Here is a 16,248-nt window from a genome sequence, read left to right as displayed (position 1 = left end):
CTCGGGTGGGTTAATACAAAATCATTGCAACATCACTCTATGTCATCACTAACTAGTAAGGTACTTCACACACAGTGAACAGATTGACTATTAAATGAAACAAAGGCAACATGCACCATTTGCTAGAGTTCCTAAACTATCACAGCCGAAAGGTGGACAAACATTGTCTTAGGACAACACAACAGGCAATGCTCACAATAAACACTGAAAGCAAGCACACACACACACACACACACACACACATCCCTACAAGTAAACAGCTGTATGTCTACAGTGGTTGGAATAGTAAACCAATGTGGGCACCTGCCCTAAGAAATAGTACATGTATTCAGTGGTAGTATTAAATGGGGTGGAAGTTGAGCTGACAGGGAATACTCAGTATACCTACAATACACACTCCATGCAAAGATCCCTAGGAGGGACACAGTTTCATATTATTACATCTCAATGATCCTATCGGCTAGATTCATACTCGCGAGTTGGATAGTCACAAGGTCAAAGTTAAAATCTGCTTTCAGAGGACATTTTAATTGCATTCCTATCATCTAATCTTTCTTTAAGTACCTCCCCCCTTGTAAACTTCCCTGTGATTGGAGGTAACAAAGAAAGAGTAGATGATCGAAATGCAAGTCCTCTGGAAGCAGATTTAATTGATATACTGATATCTTCCTCTGCCACCAGGTCACACATTTACTTTTTAATTTGTCACCAGAACGGCTTTTCAAATGCTAGATGAAATATATGGCCTGGAATAGAGGTCAGGCTGCTATGAGTTTTAATAACAACCACATTCAACGACATGGCATGATAATCCAGGGTGGAGTCCAAATAGCAAGGATGCGTAAAATTGATGACAATGCCATGCAAAATTAAATGAAATGCATGCAAGCAATACATTAGACAAGATTATACAATATGCAAATAGTCAACAGTAGCATACAGGGGGTTGGGTATTAGTTCATAAGCTGGTGGGATGTGGGGGGCGACTGTGGGTGGTCGTGCACTGCTGTAAGCAACACACTCTGTAAACTCAGTATCATTTCCAGTAAGCTTAGTCGCTTGTGAGGGTTGTGGTGTGGGTGGAGTGGGTGGAGTGGGTGGTGATGGCTCAGTTTTATAACATACTTGCTTTCGGAGCCAGTTGTATGTAAGGGTAGTGTTCCACCAACGGCTCGTTGGAACTTGGACACTTCCTCGTATTCGTGACCCATTTCCATTATCTCATATGATTGTATCTCACCAGTACTGACCACACCCTTTAGCGACACTGGTGGTAGGTCATGTCTGGGGAGGGGAAATGTAGATATAGTTAATTTGTACAAATTCAGAGATACAAAATTAACCCGAGGTGCGCCGCGGCGCCACGGGTTTTATAGTATATAGTCGGTCAGTCAGTCTGTCTGTCGTTGTGTGTATACTCAGATAGCACTGTTTTTACAAGGTAAAGTTGGCTAGCTATGTTTTGATGTTTCGTTTTCATAAAAGCGAGTAAGCTGCATGCGGCCTATGTACATGTATGTACACACGGCTTTGATTCGAGGCTGTAGACTACATCAAATCACAAATTACCGCCGAGGGTTTGCACTTCAATGCTCTAGTAAAATTATTGATTCACCCACTTTGTTGTTCTGTGGACGATAATCTTCTGTCTCCTACTCTTCAACAACAGTACAGCAATCACTATGACAACAACGCCCACCAGAAGGATCAACCCCACCGCTCCTCCCACCACTCCACCAACCACAGTGGCTAGGTCAATGATCGCTGCAGCTACAGGCTGGTTGGTGGTGCACTCTGTATCTGCAAGGCTCGATATCTGCACCTGACAAGACTGTCCACCTTAATCAGTATATTCTGAATGGGAATGAATCCATTGGTTTGTATCCAGTCTTGTATGGGAGTGAGGAGCTTGGAATCGGTTAGAGTGGCTCGGAATGTGACAGTTCTGTCCGACCCAGGGAAGCAGCGGAAGTGGGGAGCAGTCATGACCATGCTTGAGAAACCACACCCACAGTGACTCTCTACCTCGGCAGCAAACGCATTCGTTACAGTTTCTAACCTCCCATCCTGGTCCTGTAGAGAGAGAAGTAATTGTTAGTTTGCTTTAGCTTTAGGACATTCTTGGCACTCACCACCCAGTCAGGACAGTTGTTGATGTTGGTGAGTCTGAGTTGGAACAACATTGGACGTACAGGAGGAGGGGTGACTGGGGAAATGATACAGTTCATGAATATAGGTCTTGCCAATAAACAATCAGAGATCTAGGTGCACAGTACTATACGTATGCCATTACAGTAAACTAACATAGTGGCAAATGTTCTGTAGCAAAACACACACTACAATTGCTAAACTTACGGACACAGCTTGGCTCCTGACCACTCCACACTCCAATGGTGTCCATTCCATCATCACCCATACACACTCGTACCTCATTACCCTCAAGATAGAACCCAGCATCACAAGTGTAGGTTGCATTAGTTCCCAGGTCATAGTCAGGGGTGATATCAGGAGAGTAGGAGATCATAGTACCATTGATAATGGCCGGTAGAGAGGAGGACACTCAATGGCTGTAAGAGATTAATACACTTGAAATATTAATATTGCTCAACACAGAGTGCATGACTGTAAACGTATTGCCTCCAACCTTCACACGTTGGATCCGATCCCCACACTCCATCGCAGCTAAAAACGACCCTACCATTAGCTAACACAATTAGCTAACACAAAACTAACACAAAACTAGGCCCACACACGAATATTTTTATTGATGCATGGGTGTTGGCTTTAAAAAGGTGAATCTAAAGTTTTTACTTCCACATAGTCTAAAAAGGAAGTTTAAACTCAATACTTTCAAGATAGCAAATTACTTTCACACAATCCCAAAAGGAAGTTTTCAAAATAGTGTCTCTGTGCAATGTTTGTATATGGGGGATTGATGATTTTTTGGCATTGAAACGAAAACTGCGAAAATTTATTCTGAGGGCTCTTGAGTCATATGGCAAAAACGTTCACCCGCGAAAATTTCCCACTATACGGCACCACAATTATGTTTCACAGACCTGAGCAAGTTGGTTTTGTGCTCCAACTCCCACTAGCCTCACAAGTTACAGTGGCTGATCCTGACATACGGTATCTATCGTTGCATGTGTAAGACACTGTCCCTCCAAATGTTGTGCTGGTTCGTGTCCCAGGAGATCCATTGAAAATAGTGGGAGGCGGGCCACAGTCCACAACTGTATGCATGCATTTATCACTATATATTATACCATACGCGAAAGGTGATCAATTCGCAACAATAAAATAGCAAAACCTAAATTTGTATACTGGTAAATATATACAATCCTTGGCAGAACGCAATAGTTAGATGGCAAAAGGTAATTTTGTTTTTCACCAGAAAAATAATTATTACTGTATATTATACATATTGTCGCATATGCACATGTATCCATCATGCATGCACTGCATGTACTATAGCTGTACTAGCTCACTCACCCAGGTTAATATTGGCACAGAGGGTCATTTCTCCTCCAGTAGTTGGTATGGTACAGCAGTAGGACCCGGTTGGACTCAGGGGATTGTTAGACTGTCTACGAGCCAGTCTGATGAGTTGTGGAGCATTCCTCACAATGTAGAACTGATGTCCAGCAGCCATTGACCCAGCATTGTTCAGTATCACACTCCCATCAGGATACGTCCCCACTGTCCCAGTCCTCCATTACCATTGTTCTCAGCGTGACTTCTACAGCAGGCGGTGAGGTCAGTCTGACAGATGAGAGAGGGCAGACCACCCACAGCATCCTCTCCAATATCAGTGATGGGGATCTCAGTGTTGTTAGTGGTGATGTTGTTTGATCCATGAGATAAGTACACTTCTGCATGCATCCAATTAACATTTATTACACTATGCATGCTAGAGCTGGCAGAGGTCATGAAAGTAAACATACCAGCTGCAGGTGAACTTTGTCCACACACTAGTAGGAGCTGAGCAGCTCCAGTCAAATACCAACCAAGATATACACAATCACCTAACTTCTTCATGTTATCTTCATGCATGCATGCACATGCATTCATTGGTTTTGTTGACTTTATTATAAATGATGACAACAGGAATTTGAATTGAAATTTCCACACATCAAAACTGCATGAGTGTACATCCACCCACGTACACAGAAAATGAATACACATACAATACTGTACAGCTGCTAGTTCAGTTACTAATGGTCCCTATATCCACATGGAATGCAGGGTATCTAAGCATTGTCTCCAGTTCAGGGTTGTGTTTCTCTATCGTGTTGGTGGCATAGTACAGAACTAAACTGAGCCAAATTCGAATGGTGATGCAAATCCGTACCTCCCAGCAGGGTCTCTGTACACGGGGATCCTCTTGAACCTGCCTTCATCTCTGCACAGGGAAATAAGAGGAAAGTGATCAAAAATCACATAATCTGATACATACATGCATCCGTGTCAATGCACCAAAACAAATACCTCTCTACTGTAGGGGTGTGGTCATTCAAAATAAAAAATGTAGTGCCTCGAAAATAACCCTCTATAAGGTAACACATTCCTCCGCGGCATGACCTCGAGAGAATCCACAACTATTTTAATGATATTGCCATGCAAAATAAAATGCAATAATTATACGTGCACATAATTCTTGGTAATAGGATGACTCAGAAATGAGGCAACTACTTATTCTCCTATTGGTGGAATAGTAGTGGTCTCTGGTCTGGCCCCTCCCACTCTCCAAGGGTCGTTCTATCTCAGATCAGAGGTGGTCTTAGTCTCTGTACACTTTGTCTTCTAGTAGGGTAATGAAACAGCTTCAGTGTTTACCTAGGGGAAAGGTCATCTTAAGAACTATTAAATTGCTACTCTGTTGTAGCCTGGAGTACATGATTTAACGAGAATCCACACCACATATATTAAAAAGATCACAAACTAATGTGCAAATCTATAAGGATAAAATTATGCGTCACAGTTTTACAGTCAATTTGCATACAGGGCCAGGACAGGGCCAGGGGGGTATTTCAGTGCTCATAAACTTGTGGACTGTGGGGGGCGAATGTGGGTGGTCGTGCTGTAGGCAACGCACTCTGTAAACTCAATATCATTTCCGGCAGGCTTAGTTGCTTGTGAGGGTTGTGGTGTGGGTGGAGTGGGTTGTGGAGTGGGTGGTGATAACTCAGTCTTTATAGGAGCCTTGCCCTCGGAGCCAGTTGTCTGTGAGGGTGCTCCAATGATCTCATACTCTCCATCGACGGCTTGTTGGAACTTGGACACTTCCTCGTATTCGTGACCCATTTCCATCATCTCGTATGGTTGTATCTCACCAGTACTGACCACACCCTTTAGCGACACTGGTGTTACTTCATTTCTAGGGGGGGGAGACAATAATTCAGTTAAACTGTAGCAGACATAATGAGCATGATTAATAAACGCACTTTCTGGTTCTGTGGACAGTTAGCTTCTCTCTCCTGCTCTTAAACAACAGTACAGCAATTACTACAACAACAAAACCGACCACAAGGACCACCCCGACCACTCCACCAACCACAGTGGCTATGTCACTGCTCCCTGCAGCTGTAGGCTGATTGGTGCACTCTGTGTCTGCAAGGCTCGATATCTGCACAGGACAAGACTTGTCCACCTCAATCAGTACATTCTGAATGGGAATGAATCCATCGGTTTGTATCCAGTCCTGTATGGGCGTGAGAAGCTTGGAATTGGTTAGAGTGGCTCGGAATGTGACAACTCTTTCCGACCCAGGGAAGCAGCGGAAGAGAGGGGCAGTAATGACCGTGCTTGAGAAACCACACCCACAGTGACTCTCCACCTCGGTAGCAAACGAACTCATCACAGCTTCAATCCTCCCATTCTGGTCCTGCATGTACAGAGAGCAATATTACATTTTCTTCGGGTAACGTTAAAATATATAAGCAGCATTGCACTCACGACCCAGTCAGGACAGTTGTTGATGTTGGTGAGTCTGAGCTGGAACAAAACTGAGTGTACAGGAGGATGGATGACTGGGGAAACAGTGGCAAACAGCTCATGAATAATTTTTCTGGCTGACCATGTTAAGTATTTACGTATGATGACTATAGGGAGATAGTGACAGTACGTACTATAACTAACATACGATAATTATAGTGGTAAATTTTCTCTTGCAAAACACACACAAAACGTACAGACACAACTTGGCTCCTGACCACTCCACAATCCAATGACGTCCATTCCATCATCATCCATACACACTCGTACCTCATTACCCTCAAGATAGAACCCAGCCTCACAAGTGTAGGTTGCTATAGTTCCCAGGTCATAGTCAGAGGTGACATCAGGAGAGTAGGAGATGGTGCCATTGGTAATGGTCGGTAGAGGAGGACACATAATGACTGTATATATATATAGGAGAAAACAACTGTTAATTTGTTTGCTCAACACAGTGACACGATTGTAAACGTATTGCCACCAACCTTTACACGTTGGATCCGATCCACTCCATCTCTCTCCACTCCCACAAGTCCTGGTGGTACCTCCATTGAGAGTGTAGCCAGGGTCACAGGTGTAGGTGGCCACAGTGCTCACTGGTATGTTGTCAATGCTCTTCATAGTGTAAACAATACTTCCATTGACTAGATCCATCAGATCAGTACAGGCCAGTGCAGTTACAGTGGCTGTAATAATTATGTACAATCACTAAAGAGACTGCATGTAGAGAAACGTTAATTAATTAACTGAGAACCACAATAATTATATTCCATAGAGCTTATTAGTCAGCGGCATAAATTATATTGTTTTGTACCTGTATAACACATTTTTATGAATGTGCACACTACACATGTACCTCTGCATTCTGGTGGTCTGCTCCAGGTTGCATTTGCCTGACAAGTACTTGTAGCAATCCCAAAGAGTGCATAGCCATCATTACAGTTGTAGGTCACTGTCCCTGTGAATGTTGAGGTTGTTGGTGTCCTATGAGATCCATTGATAATAGACGGAGGAGTCCCACAGTCCACAGCTGTGTGTGTATATTATCATGTGACACAGTGCGACCAATTGCAATAGTAGAACATACGTGAACATTGAGGAGCAGCACCATTCCACTCTCCCACTGTGCTCCTATCATCACCAGTACAGGTCCTCTCACTGTCTCCACTCGCTATACTATATCCATAGTTGCATTGATACGTAGCTGTTGTTCCATAGTCAGTTGTGCCGCCACGGGAGTAGACAATCATCCCATGTTGAATAGCAGGAAGAGCAGAGCAGGTGATTGCTGTAATTTGTATAAGCATATAATTACAGTACATGGTACCGGATGGGCGGATGGTATTCTCTCACCTATACAAGATGGTGTGGTGCCACTAAATGTTCCCTGTTCAGTCTCACATGTTCTAGTTGAGGTGCCATCAAGACTAAAACCAGTAGAGCATGAGAAGGTGGCCACAGTTCCAAAAACGTAACTGCCATCTTCCACTGGACTAGAGTATGAGACCATCCCATTAGTGGGAGCCATCAACGAGTCAGAGGGACATCGAATGGTGTCGGCTGTTATAAAACAGTTATAAAAATGTTCTGAAGTATGTTTACAATAAACTCACCTGTAAGATTAGCACAAACACTCACTACATCACCACGGCGATTAGGTATTCTACAACAGTAACGTCCCAATGGAGACTGGATATCACCTTGACGATACAGTCTGAGTACTTGATAGTATCTGCTCCAATAGAACCCATCACCAGTGATACTGTTCTGGGTAATACGCTCTCCATTAGGAAACAACCACTCTCCTGAATTTCCTTGTGGATTGTCCATACAGCAGGTTGAGTCAGTGTGACAGGTCAAGGCAGACTCCCGTGTGGTTCCAATTCTGGTCACTAGAATATTACTGTTGTTAGTAGAATACGCTATTCCTTGAAGTGACAGAAAGACAGGTTGACCTGGATTATAATTGAGATGCATACATGGCATAATAATTATATTGATGCAATACATACCTGCACAAACGGGAGCAGTTCCATTCCACACACCCACAGTGCTATGACCATCACCAGTACAATTCCTTAAATAATTTCCTCCTCTTTTCTGTGTATCCTCAGGACAAGATATGGTCGAGTATCGTGCTTGTGTTCCAAAGGGGTAAGGTGGTCCAGAAGAAAAGTGGAGTACTGAGCCATGGGGGTGAGTGAGAGGTGGACATGTGATAGCTGTATAACAAGTGCATGTGGAAATATGAAATTTGATTGTGAGCATTATATTTCAGAAAAAATGTCTTCTCACATTGGCAAGTGATGTCCTCTCCACTCCATGTCATATCAGGTTGACATATTCTTGTTGTCACGCTAGGAGACAGTCCGTACCCCTCATCACAGCTGTGTGTAGCCACAGATCCCTCTAGTTTAATAGTTGGACTATAGCTAATCTCTCCATGGGCGAGGGTGAGATCATTACAGATAGCTGCATGATTGGAAATATACATACAAAGGGAATTGAGATCGCTATTTGTTTTCGTACCTATACAGCTCAGCATTGATCCAGTCCACGCACCACCATTTCCTCTGCGACCGTCCACACAGATCCTAGTGCTCAGACCAGACAGCTGGTAACCAGACACACATGAGTACAAGGCAATGGCTCCCTCTGTTCTCGGTGTGGTATCAGGATTGTAGATGATGTCACCATTTACAATCTCGTTGACGTCTTCGCACATGGCTATGAATGCATTGCACACCTTTATATCTTATAGGCAGTTAACAGCAATTATTCACCTGAGCAAGTTGGTTTTGTGCTCCAACTCCCACTAGCCTCACAAGTCACAGTGGCTAATCCTGACATGTGATATTTATCATTGCACGTGTAAGACACTGTCCCTCCAAATGTTGTCCCAAGTGTTGGTGTCCCAGGAGATCCATTGGTAACAGTCGGAGGAAAGCCACAGTCCAAAACTGCACGTATATCAGTGGCATTTCTAGAGATTGAAGCAGGGGGGTGCTTAAGAGCACAGAAAACATGGGGCCGATGTTACGCCCCCGCATTTATTGCGGCGCGTCTTTTACGTGCATAGCGTGATAATAAGACATAATTTAATATGCATGAGTTAGTCATCTTGTAGGATCTCCATGCACTATTCTCCTGGGGTACACCCTAGCAAACTGGTCAATCACTGCAATGGGGATGTCCTCAGTCTAGCTCTCAGTGGAGCAAGAGTAGTTGGGCGGAGTCCGACCGCCCCTGACGGGAGGTAGGGTTTCAAACCTATGTCAGGATTTGTCTTTGCTGCAATATAGTTGCAGCCCAATCAGATTGCAGCATTTCTACTGTGGTCTGTGTCACGTCCGGTTGCGCAACCTAAAGCAAGGTAAAATTGGTTAACACCCACTTCAGAATAATATTATTCACAGATTATTCATAGCTGCTTATCAGCGTGTTACATAATTCAGCAAGACAAATCCTGACATAGGCTTGAGAAACCCGACCTCCCAACTAGAGCAAGAGGTGACTGGGAGAGTGCAGAGGATCTTGATCAGCTATTATGCATTATATAACAACATTAGAATGGCAATGCTGATTGCGCATGCTCAATTGGGCGTGGCCATGACTTGTAATTGTTGTCAATGAGTACCTCTGGAGCTGCACAGTACCGTAAACGTTCTGAACTAGTAAAAAATAATAGAAACAATGTACAAAAAAATGATTTTATATGGTAGTATATGGGCGTTATATAAAAGAGGGCGCCCTAACCGAGGCTGGTTCTATAATTGGAACGCTTACGGTAATAGCTAGCTAGCTACTGAGTGATAGGATTAGTTTTAAGATTGTCTGGGAGGACAGGGGGTGCTCAAGCCCCCCATTGTACACGCCACTGTACATACAAAATTCATTTAACCATACTTGTACCATGATGTGCTCTGACACTAAGGAATATCCATTGAAACTCTCAGGATACTCCAGGGTACAAATCCCATGCATGTACCCTGCTACTCCAGGGTGTACATGCATGTACCCTATTATAAGATACATTGGCTGTGGTCAGCCTAAAAGTCCTCTCTTTTATAGAACACTACTGTGACACACTTGGATCACATTGTGAAGATAAATTCTTCACTATCCAATCACATTCACTAAAACTACAGACCGCATTGGAACTGGGTTGTCTGAAGTTGTAAATGTGGTTTGTCAAGTGCAAGCACAAGCACACAAAATGTGCACAGTGCATGCACACAGGGATCAAAGAATGTTTACTACTACTCAGATGTAAATGGGTTGAAGAACAGCTTCTAATTGCTTCTAATCAATAGGTGTTCATAGTACAAGCTACCTGTACAATGGATATCTGCTTATTGTACTTCTGAGGGCAGTTGTATGTATTCCCTGGGTGAGAACAATGTACACACCGGTTACAATTTACATACGTTGACAAGTTGGTAGAGGTCCCCAGGTCCTGTCAGCCATACAGGTAGTCGTTGCTGTGGTGACTCCACGATGGATCCAGTATCCACTGTCACAGGTGTATGTCACTGTCCCTTGATACAATGTGCCATGTGTGGGTGCACCAGGAGATGCATTGAGAGTGGTGGGAGGAGAGCCACAGGAAACAGCTATTACATAGCATTTTGCATGGATTTCCCAATGTACATCACTATACCTGAACAGGTAGGTATGGTTCCGTTCCAAATGCCTTCTGAATTCAAACCAGATTTAGTACACATTCTCTTTTTGTCTCCACTTGTTATCTCATACCCAGTGTAACACTCATACGTAGCTGTTGTTCCATAGTCATAAGGTGGAGTTGTGTCGCTAGAGTAAACAATCACCCCATTGGCAATAGTGGAGACATCAGAACAGGTGATTGCTGTGACAATTTTATAAAGTAAACAAAAATAACACTATATAAAATTTAAATACCTGAACAAGTTGTTCTATCACTGCCCAGCACATATCCTGCGTCACATCCACAGGTGAATGATCCCTCAGTGTTGGTACACACTTGCTGGCAGATGTTGGGTCCAGTACACTCATCAATATCATCACCTGTATAGGCAGAAAGTCAATAATGGTGACCCAAATATCTTAGTACATACGAGTAATGATGTCATTCACTAAATTTAAACTTACATCCTCTTCCATCAGCAGTAAGTAGATATCCAGAGTTGCAGTCACAGGTGTATGATCCAGGAGTGTTGGTGCAGATATGATCACAGCCATGAGCAGTACCAGAACATTCACCAATGTCTATACATGCATGTGTGTTTGTAAATGATCAATTACCTATGGAAAAACACTCTGCTACTTGATATGCAACTATGAAGAGCAGTATATTGTACATGAATACACTCATGGTGCATTACCAACCTGCACAGATGGGAGCAGTTCCACTCCACACCCCCACAGCAGTTTGTCCATCTCCCAAGCAAATCCTCACATCATTTCCTCCTCTCCTCTCATGTCCAGGAGGGCATGTGATAGTTTACGTTGCTTGTGTTCCAATTAAGTGTGGGAAAGTATCAGGTGAGTAGGATATTGAGCCATAGGGTGAGTCAACAAGAGGTGGGCATTTGATCGCTATAAGGAAATAAATTAAAAACACTTACGGATCATTAATTTACCGTTGCAAGTAACAATTTCTCCACTCCACGTTCTGTCTGACTGACACATTCTCTCACATTCACCAGAGAGAACATAACTACTATTACATATGTGAGTGGCCGTAGTTCTTTCCAGTCTTGGAGAGGTTGGGTCAAAGGTCACCATTCCATTTGCAAGGGTGATGTCATCACAGAGAGCTAGCAAATGATATGAGGTTTTCTAAATCAGGGCCTTTGGGCTTTTAAATCCCCTAGACCTGCACCTCCAAAACAGTGTCTAACTAAGGTTACTATTAAAAAGGATCGATGCCAAAAGTCCAAGTCTAAGGTAAATCCACAAATTAAATCTATGACTAGAAGCCTCTTACTTGCACTTATTATTTATTATTATTATTATATTAAGACTTTACAGCCTGTAACGTGAATGATATAAAAACAAGTGATTGTTGTAGCAAAGACTATAGCTGACAGACTGTGCCGCATTGAGCGACACAGCTGGATAATTTAATGATTACATGTGAAGCTAGCTATAATTACGTGTGTAGCATCTGTTGCATGGGCACATTAAGTGGTAGGTACATGGGATGTCAGAGACAAAGTTTTGTTTGAAGTGCTCCCAGAAGTAATGGTGGAGTGTATTCTTTGTTGAAGTTAGTGGTGCTCTGATATCCATCAGCATAGTGGGCATCAAGTTCCATAACCTTGTGATACGATTGAGGTAGAAGTGTCTGCTTGCGCTGTAGTGATTGGCTTGTACAGTGAGTTTGTTGTTGCAACTGAAGCGGGTGCGACCAGTAACGAATTTGATGTGATCTCTTATGTTGAAGTTGTCCGAGGGTTCCTTTAGTGACTTTACTAGAAACATTATGTCCTGTATTTCAAACCAGTACATTAGAGGTAGTAGCTTCAAATCGGACAGCCTTGATCTGTATGAGCTTGAGTAATCATTGAGTATGAATTTGGTGGCTCTCCTCTGGATTCTTTCTAGTTTTTGAATGTCTTTGATCAAATTTGGTCTCCAGACTTGGGAGCAGTAGGTGACCTGGGATCTAACTAGGGTTATATATAACGATTTTTTTGTGCTGGTTTCTGATTTCATTGAAATCGTCCGTCAGATGAGGTTAAGAGCTCGGTAGGCCTTAGACGATATGAGGTTATAATGCAGTGACCAGGAGAGGTTGTTGGCTATGCACAAGCCTAGGTCTTTTTCTTTTGTAGCAAAGTTAAGGTGAGAATTGTGGATTGAGTAGAGTGTATTAGGGTTGTCTTCGTGCCAGCTAGGATGAGTTATGCGCAGCACATTACATTTTCCTTCATTGAGTTGCATGTTCCAAGTAGTGCACCAGGATGACAACTGGTTGATGTCTGTTTGTAATTCCAATTGGTCTTCCGTAGAAGTGATGCACTTTACTAGCTTTGTGTCGTCCGCAAATAGAAATGGATTGGCAGATGAGATGCACTCCGGTAGGTCATTGATAAAAATAATAAATAACAGTGGGCCTAGGATGCTTCCTTGCGGAACTCCTGACATAACTGGTAAGTAGTTGGATGGAGTATTAATAACACTTGTGAAGTGTATCCTGTCATGTAGGTACGATTTAAACCACAGCCAAAGAGGGCCTGTGATGCCTGTCTTTCAAAGCTTTAGCAACAGCTCATTGTGTGGGACCGTGTCGAAAGCTTTCTTAAAATCTAGGTAGATGACATCTGTAGGTTTTCGGTTTTCTATGTTGTCAAAAACTTGGGAAAAGAATAGGATTAATTGAGAAAGACATGATCGGTTTCTTAGGAACCCGAATTGTTGGCATGTTATCTTTGGTCTCACGAATGTAATAATTTTCTTGTAGATGATAGTTTCAAAGACTTTGGATATAATTGGGAGAAGAGAGATGGGCCGAAAGTTTTCTACAAGATGGGGGTCGCCCTTCTTTGGGATTGGGCAGATTTTGTGGACCTTCCAGTGGGGTGGGAAAGTATGTGAAGATAGGCTAGAATTGAAAATGTGTATGACTGATCTTGTGAGAGCGGTAGCACAGCATTTGAGGGTTGACGCATTTATATTATCGTGGCCTGGTGACTTTGTTGTGTCTAGTGAGGTGAGGGTTTCGTACACCTCAGACTCTTCTATAGAGATAGAGCTCACTCAGGTATATTAAGGACTGGGACCTTCAATTATTGCTGAATCAGCTAAAACGCAGCCACGCCCACGATTTTTAATATGTTTTGTGTGTAAAAATTTTGTGCAGCTACTTATCTTTTTTAGTTCTAAAAACGGTGTTCTAAACCTTCCTTTTAGCTCTTAATTCTTAGTGTAGTAGGTAGTTCAAAGGCTTAAGCAGACATATCCGCTGGGAGAGAGCATCATGTTCTATTTAGAGTAAGTTATTAGCCTATAAAAATTAAAATGTCACTTATTGTCAGCTGTAAGACTAAGTTTTGTGCAAAATCTCACCTTTGGCCAAAGAAGTAGCTCTCTCCCAGCAGATATGTCTGCTTAAGCCTTTGAACTACCTACTACACTAAGAATTAAGAGCTAAAAGGAAGGTTTAGAACACCGTTTTTAGAACTAAAAAAGATCAGTAGCTGCACAAAATTTTTACACACAAAACATATTAAAAATCGTGGGCGTGGCTGCGTTTTAGCTGATTCAGCAATAATTGAAGGTCCCAGTCCTTAATATACCTGAGCAGTTGATAAGTGGGGGAGGGCATTTTGTCCCATGGAGGAAGTGTATAGTCACTTCTTGTGAATGTCGAGTTAAAGTATTTGTTGAAAATTTCAGCAATCTGTCCAGTCTCTGTGATGATGGAGCCGTTGTGGATTATTGTTCTAGTTTGTGGACTTTTCTTACTTAGGTCGCGCAGATGACGGAATAGTTTACTTGGGTTGAACTTAAAGCACATACAGATCCTTGAGCAGCTGTAGCAGTCTACACACACACATGCAGACACACACACACACACAAACACAAACACACTATACCGTATACCTCACTTGCCCATGCACACCGAGGCATTAACAAGGATCATTAAACATCGCTATAACACCTAAATAACTGCAAACTTACAAAAACACGCTGCCCACTAAGGCCCGCTAAGGCACTAACTCCAACATCTCTATTAGACAATTTTCCCTAAAAAAGCATGGGAACCAGACCCATAAAAACATTTGCAATGTGAAAAATTGCTAGATTGGCCAGAGGAAACACCAAAAAGCATAGAAACAAGAAAGCGGGTGAGAGCATAACCCTAATCCGTTACAACGTCATGAACATGATTGTACCAGCTAGTGGTATCGTACATTATATTAGCATTACAAACCTATATCTTGTAATCGAGATTGTACACACTGTAATCTATCTACCACATCATTACTTCCATATGCATGTCAACACAATGGATGGGCTGTGCATGTATAATTATTATGCCTAACACTCAACACATTCACTTATATATACCTTGCGCAAAACGCAAAATTATGTCCCACAAAATTTCCCCCGAAATGCATGTATTGGTAAAACCTACTGTTTTACCATAAAGTAGAGAGGGATTGGTGATTCACGTGATGCTTTACAATGAAGTCTACGTTAGTGGCTCTGGGACCATCCTTGTATCTCTTTATAACTCCCGCAAAAGCCCGGGGATCTTATTGTGTCCAATGCATACATCTCAGAGCTGCTACCCCCATTACTGAATCACATGCCCCCTGATAGTAGGTATCAATTGGAAACGAAGAAATATAATCTCGATTGTCGTGAAGTAGCTAGAGGTACACAGAGCGCTTTTTCATGCTTGTGTTCCTATAGTACCTTTGATCATAGATTGAAAAGGAAGGGGATTGGAAACGAAAATGTTTGCGTGAAACACTCCGCGTTATAGGGTGTGGCTAAAACTACAAAAGATTATGTTTATAGTCAGCATGCTCATTACCTGTCTTGCTGCCATACAATGTGTTGTACATAGAAATGGTGAAATTGATCACTTTTAATGTTGATTATTCTAAAAAGTAAAGAGAATCTAGCTCTAAAAGGTAGACTAAGCAACGCAGCCACTATCACTAAACAAATAAATGCTATACAAGAAGGAATAGCTCTTACTATGAAGTCGTGGGAGGTCAAGGCCCGTGGTGTCTCTAAAAGTACACTAAAGCAGTTTGAAGGACTATACTGCCAACGTTTATGAACAGTACAGCTTATCCATAGCATGAAACCATCCTATATAGCACTTAGATACATAATAACCAAGTCAAGCAATGTCCTTTGCTGTTTCGGCTTCACAGCAGGGAAAGAGAAAAGTTGACATGGAGTATTTCAAGCTAAACTCAACAAAAAGTAAAAACAGAGTAAAGACAAGGGACTTAGAGCTTGTCAGTGGTGTAAACTTACTTCTCTAGAGTACCTCCCAGCTTCTGAGTGATCGATAGTGAATAGGAGAGCTAGAAACAGTTGAAATACAACCTGAGTACGGTAAAAACTAAAATATTCACGAGCGCGAAATCATAACGCGGAGTGTTTCACCCGTTGACACAGGGTGGCCTGGTCGTTTCCAATCCCTTCCTTTTCAATATATATATATATATATTATATATTATATATTTGATATAGCTAAGGCTGTGTAACTAAATAGTGTCCTGTGTCCCAAATGGCCTCAAGCAT

General features: G+C 42.4%; 1 protein-coding gene across 1 annotated transcript; it reads right to left on the bottom strand.

The window, feature by feature from the left end:
* Nucleotides 1-4,891: 4,891 nt before the first annotated feature.
* On the bottom strand, nucleotides 4,892-5,755 carry LOC135335176 (uncharacterized; the record flags this gene model as incomplete). The annotated part of the gene is made up of 2 exons (XM_064530593.1): nucleotides 4,892-5,377; nucleotides 5,445-5,755. Coding segments are annotated over 2 exons (651 nt in total), but the record flags the coding sequence as incomplete, so codon positions are not given.
* Between the last annotated feature and the right edge of the window lie 10,493 nt (nucleotides 5,756-16,248).

The sequence above is a fragment of the Halichondria panicea genome, chromosome 4 (assembly GCF_963675165.1).
Source record: "Halichondria panicea chromosome 4, odHalPani1.1, whole genome shotgun sequence".
Classification (NCBI taxonomy): domain Eukaryota; kingdom Metazoa; phylum Porifera; class Demospongiae; order Suberitida; family Halichondriidae; genus Halichondria; species Halichondria panicea.
This window is presented reverse-complemented; position numbering and strand designations above follow the sequence as displayed.